The sequence below is a fragment of the Malania oleifera genome, chromosome 1 (assembly GCF_029873635.1).
Source record: "Malania oleifera isolate guangnan ecotype guangnan chromosome 1, ASM2987363v1, whole genome shotgun sequence".
Taxonomy (NCBI): domain Eukaryota; kingdom Viridiplantae; phylum Streptophyta; class Magnoliopsida; order Santalales; family Ximeniaceae; genus Malania; species Malania oleifera.
Window position 1 is genome coordinate 42,407,373 of NC_080417.1, and position 6,084 is coordinate 42,413,456.

A 6,084-nucleotide genomic window follows, 5' to 3' on the forward strand; every position below is an offset into this window, starting at 1 on the left:
AACTTTCAAGTAGAGGCGTAGGTAAATTAATCTTTCTCACAAGTTATTCAAATTCATTTGATAGCTCTATTAGACTCCATTTTACTCGAGTTCGAGTCAAACTCAAGTTACTCCAATAATTTTATTACTTAAGTTTGCATTTTGTGATGCTACTAGCAAGCCTAATTGAACTTTTGTAATTTTATTATTTTTATATTATATGTGGAGCTATATAATATATATATTTTATACATATATCTAATATTATATGCACATTATTTTATGTTATATTATTTTTATATTAATTTTTAATAAAATCGAGCTTGAGTAATAAGAAATTGCAGTTAAGTTGAGTTTGAGTTTAGCAATTTTATGATTAATTAGTTTGAGTCGAATTTAAAGTTCAACCCTTTCAAGTTGAGTCTAACTCAAAAATTTCAGTGTGTCAACATAATTGAGTCGGTTCGATTCGACTTTTTTTCAATTGGTGTCGCTTGGAAAGTTTAAAAACTCGCCTATGCTTGAAATTTTGAGTTAATATAGCATAATTTTTTACCCTTTGTTCTTCTTTGTGGGAAGTTAAAAAATATTTGAATCAATTAACTTGTCGGGTATTTAAAAAGATTAGGAGTAGGAGTCTAAATTTTCGAAAAAATAAAGTTAATTTTTCGTGGAAATTGCGAGAAGGGAGGTCTTGCATGCAACATCTTCTCGTGAAAGGATATGAGAAAAAGAGAAGCTAGGAGCGTGGGGTGGGCTCTGTAGCTCACAGGGAAGAAGCTGGTAGAGTGGTATGGGCTAATAGGGGTGACGTCAACCACGTACACTACTGGGGGACAACCATCAAGCCATGCGCAATCGAGCGGTCCTCCCCCCTCCCCTCCACCCCCTCTCCCTCCTTTTATACTCCTTCCCTCTCTCCTTCCTAACGGAATTTCTCTTTCTCTTTCTCTCTCTTTCTCTTTCTCTCTCTCTCTTTCTTTCTCTTTCTCTCTCCTCCTTTCTTCTTCTTCTTCTTCTTCTTCTTCCATATTCCATTGTTTGTCTTCTTCTTCTTCAATTCTTCTGTCTTACACAGGCCCGTAATTAATTAAATAAGCCAACCTCCCTACTCCTATCTCATTAATTGCAGGTAATCGCATGCATGCATAAATCCCAATTCGTTATTTGCAAATATCTTTGTTATTTCGAACTACTTATTCAATCCATCTGCATTTTCTTACTTATCTTTTAATTATTTTTCCTGCGCACATATGTATTATTCTATGTCATCTTCAGTAGATATATAAAGCTTGAATTCATATGCATGGGGGGATGAGATAGATCTAAAATTCTGTAGAAAGAAGAACTACGAGTGGTTGCAGAATCCACTTGCTTTCCCAGTTTAAACTGTTTCTTACTCTTCCAGTCTCTAAATTTTATGCTTCAATTTAATTTAGGACTTCCCATTTCTAGAAGGCTGCAGGGTATGTCCTTCTCCTGTACATTTATATATATCTACATACAATTCTCCAATAACTATATATGTGTTTTTTATATATCCACATTCACTGTCTGATCTCTCTCTGTGTCCGTACGTGTGTGCGCGCTCATGCAGGCACGCGCACATCATTAATTTCAATTTAAGAATATTTTTGTGGGGTTAATGTGATCTATGCTTATAGGTAGCAAGCAAGTTGAGAAGACAACTGATGGAGAAGGATTAACAATTGGTCAAATAAGGTTAAAATGTTCTTTTTTTTCGCAATAAATTAACTAATATCGGTTCACCCGTCAAACTCCCTGCAATTTGTTCTCCCTGGCTCAACCAATTATCATATTTTTTTCCCCCTTGAAGCGCACCCAGAATTTCCAAAAGCCTAGAAGTTCACCTCTCTCTCTCTCTCTCTCTCTCTCTCTCTCTCTTGATGAATTTAAAGGAGAAAAAGAAAGTAAAAAAGAAGAAATTAAAGCCGTATATGAATATTTTTGTTTTTAGGTCAGTGACCTGCTATGGAAATTCTAGACAAACAGACAAAAGGGACAGTGTCATCTCTGCATCTGCCTTTTTCTTCTTCCTTTTTATCCACCATCTTTTTGTTATCCTTCTCCTTCTTCTCCTCTTCCGGCAGCCTTTGATCCAATATTGGAACTGTAGATGTCCTTCCTTTTAATTCGTGCCTTAGCCTTTTCTCTTTCAAGGAACGCGTGCTCAATTCTGCTTAACGTCATCCATCCACCGTCTGTATCATTGAACCTTCTAATTAGGTAAAAATAAAATAACTTAAATAAATTATTCATTATATGTGCAACTACTGTTCGAGTTAATTCCAATCCCAAGAGGGTTTACATACATTTTAGTCCCTCATTGGGACTATAAATCCTTTCTTACGATTTCCCATTTAGTTTTTGGAATTAAATATTATATTTTCCTTATATAATTAAGTATTATAACGTAATTATGAAAACCCATTTCTTGATGCATCATTTCCACCATTCACCTACACGAGACAGCATCATTAGCACAAACCTCTAGTTGTCCGTTTCTAATTCACAACCCTCCACTGCACTTCACTGCACACCCCATACCCCAAAGCTCCAACTTCAATTCTCTTAATTTTGGTTACTGTCAAAAAAACAAGCTCTCATCATTTGGGTTTCTTTTCCTTTTCATATTCTTCTCTTCCTTTTTCCCCCATAAAAATCATTATACCTGCAACCAAAAAAAAGGGCGGTTTATTTATAACACGCGCTTATTTCCTTTCAGAGGTAATGGTGGTGAATGGTGAGAGTGTTGCTCACCACCAAATGAGATTATGATTATATCTGATAACACTTGTCACCTTTTGATTTGGAGGGTTCTTATTGTTTCCCCTACAATTATATTTTTCCTATGTTTTTGTGCTGCTATGGCTACCTTTTAAGCTTTTTACTCTCCGCTTCTTCTTTTTTTTTTGTTTCTAGCTAGCTGATCTTGGTTCTCTCTTTATGTTGGGTATGATTTAAGGATGATGGTGTAGTAGTAAAGGAGGAATTAATATTAATTGGGGTGGTTGTGAATCTTATGCAATGGTACTTGCAGGAGCTATGATGGAGACTATGGAATCCTGCGTCCCACCCGGTTTTCGATTTCACCCAACCGATGAGGAACTTGTTGGGTATTATCTGAAGAAGAAGGTTGCATCACAGAAGATAGATCTTGACGTTATCAGAGAAATCGATCTCTACCGGATCGAACCATGGGATCTCCAAGGTATATAAACTGCTAGTACAAATTATAAGCTTCATCAATCCTTCTAGCTGTTGCATTCTTTTAATTCATTTGTTATTAGGGTTTCACCAGTATTAAATTATATATGCAAATCGGATCAATCCTTATAGAGCTAGGTTTTTTTCTTAAAAAAATGCATCACCAGCTCAACCTTATATGTTTAGTTCCACATCTCACAGAGACATCACTTCATATGAGGGTTGAGCCACCAACACAGAACATTATATATAGCATAAACCCTTCTCCCCCATACATCTATGCATGGGATCGGAGTATTGTAAGCTAGTTATGATCAAATCAGTACGTATAGTGTTAATATTATTGCATTAGTATTCCTAGCTCCTTGTGTTGAAGCACTTTTAAACAAGAAGATGTATGAATTTTAAGGATTAATCATGCAGATAGGTGTCGGATCGGATACGAGGAGCAGAGTGAGTGGTATTTCTTCAGCCACAAGGATAAGAAGTATCCAACCGGGACAAGGACAAACAGAGCCACAGTAGCTGGGTTCTGGAAGGCAACTGGTCGAGACAAGGCAGTGTACGATAAGGCTAAGCTCATTGGCATGAGGAAAACCCTCGTGTTCTACAAAGGAAGAGCCCCTAATGGGCAGAAAACTGACTGGATCATGCATGAATATCGACTGGAATCCGAAGAGAATGGACCTCCCCAGGCAAGTTTCTCATTCCTTTGGTCTTTTTACTCTTAATCAACGAGCATTATATATTAACTGTTCTCTTTATATATAAATATCTAGTGGCTACGTTCCATTCACACACACATATGCACTGCATCAAGATCTGTGCGTGTGAGCGTGTGTCTGCGCTGTGTTTAAAGCTGGTTCTTTGATGGACAACATGCATGCTAAGATGTTTTCAGGAGCCACTACTCTTGACCCATGAAAAGAACTTTCATTTTCATCTGTGTTTTATGGGTTTGGAATCCATTACTGTCGTTCATGTATAATATTTTTCTCTCTGACCAAACTATTGTTTGTATAAAAGCAGTAACTTATATTCGTTCTCTAGACTTACTTTTATAAAGTTGGACAATATGCCTTTTTCCCACTCTCTCTAGTTACAAATAAATGTGTGACACTATTAGTTGGAAAAAAAAAATAAAAATTTGGCCTTTCTAGTTTGATACCGCATAAAGGTTCAAAGAACTTGTTTAGATTAGAGTTTCGTGTTAGGAAAAAAAAAAGTACAAAGTGCCCTTTTAATTGTGAAAAAATAGTCTTTTATTTTTATTTTTAATTTTTCAAATTAAATTACAAAAATATCACTTAGTTTTCAACGTTTCTATAATTATTCTGGGCATCGCAATTTCCATTGATAAATGAAGTTTCCCTTCTTACATGGAATTCATGAGAAGGGACTCATGCACCTTTGCTTTTGTAGCTCACAAGAACATGCGCTGCCATTCCCAAACCCCTTTTCATTTTTCAGTTTGTAGTGATTATATGCGAACTGATGAAGAAAGACAATCCACTTTTAGCATCCCTAGGTCAAAAGTTATAATATATCTTTTTAAAAAGCTTATGAAGGATCCATCCCTCGATCTATTCCTACCCCCTTTTTTTTTTCTCTTGTTATCTTCTTCTGTTCAGTTTGTCAAAAGACAAATTCCACTTCTCCTCTTAGTTTGGCACCTTTGACTCCTATTACTCCCATTAGGTACTTCTCTTTATCAAACAGAAAGACAACACTGACAAAAAGAAGAGAAAAGAAAACTTAAAAATATAATGAAATCCCCACTTTTCTCTCATGAAACTTTTGTCAACTTTCTAACCTCCTTTCTGCAAACAAAGTAAACTGATGATCAAATATACAATTGGAATTAATACGCTTTTGCAGGAAGAAGGATGGGTAGTTTGCCGAGCATTCAAGAAGAGAACCAACGCCCAAACCAAGAGCACCGAAGCATGGGATTCGAGCTACTTCTATGATGAACCGAGTGGTGTAAGCTCGGTGGTGGATCCGATCGACTACATCTCGAGGCCACCCAGCCAGAACTTTCTGGCCAACAGTTTCCTGTGCAAGCAAGAGATTGAAGCAGATAACATAAACTACGTGCAGTCTGATCATTTTGTGCAGCTTCCTCAGCTGGAGAGCCCCTCTCTGCCATTGATAAAGAGGCCAAGCTCATCGGTGTCGCTGATATCCGAAAACAATAACAATGAAGAAGTAGTAGAGCAGATCAATAATAACAACAATAATAATAATAATAGAGGTGGGTGCCTCATGAATAATAATTCAGAGAAAGTGACGGATTGGAGGGCTCTTGACAAGTTTGTTGCGTCCCAGTTGAGTCAAGATCAGGAGAGATGTGATCAGAGAGATAATAATATTAATGGAGTTTCTTCAAGCTTTGGAGTTCATCATAGCTCTGACATGGCGGATATGTTGATGCTGTTGCAGAGTAGTAGGGGGGAAGGCAGCAGCAGGTTGAATGGGTTCTTGAGTGCTTCAAGCTCCGACTGTGATTTTGGAATTTGCATATTTGATAAATGAGCATCACAAGGGAAGGAAATTAAGGGGAGTTGTTGATGAAATTAAGAGATTATTATTAATATTGGTGTTAATTACTTATAATATAATGTTTAATATTGTTGGTGGATATATATATCATAGGGCACATGTGTCTTATAAAAATATGTGTTGGTGAATGAGTGAAGTTCAATCTCTCTCATGGAAACACAAAGGCCAAGGAGGTATACAGAGATGTTTTATTGCCATCATCTATTTTCACCATCATAATCTTTCTCAACTTTATGCATTAAAAGTTTATGTAATAAGGGATGGTGCCAATGGATGGTGGTGATATATACCAAATATTGCTAAAGGTGCACATGA

The 6,084-nt window shown here is 36.6% G+C and overlaps 1 protein-coding gene across 1 annotated transcript; it reads left to right on the forward strand.

Moving 5' to 3' along the window:
• The first annotated feature begins 909 nt into the window (after positions 1-909).
• On the forward strand, positions 910-5,883 carry LOC131159595 (NAC domain-containing protein 37). Its single transcript, XM_058114629.1, has 4 exons — positions 910-1,111; positions 3,041-3,211; positions 3,631-3,902; positions 5,086-5,883. Exons 2-4 carry the CDS (start codon positions 3,046-3,048, stop codon positions 5,740-5,742), a joined length of 1,095 nt encoding a protein of 364 aa, XP_057970612.1. The 5' UTR covers positions 910-1,111; positions 3,041-3,045; the 3' UTR covers positions 5,743-5,883.
• Positions 5,884-6,084: the final 201 nt, after the last annotated feature.

Coding starts and splice junctions, on each gene's coding strand:
- LOC131159595 (XM_058114629.1), top strand. CDS start 3,046: ATGATGGAGACTATGGAATCCTGCGTCCCACCCGGTTTTCGATTTCAC. Junction 3,212..3,630: donor CGAACCATGGGATCTCCAAG/GTATATAAACTG, acceptor TTAATCATGCAG/ATAGGTGTCGGATCGGATAC. Junction 3,903..5,085: donor AAGAGAATGGACCTCCCCAG/GCAAGTTTCTCA, acceptor ACGCTTTTGCAG/GAAGAAGGATGGGTAGTTTG.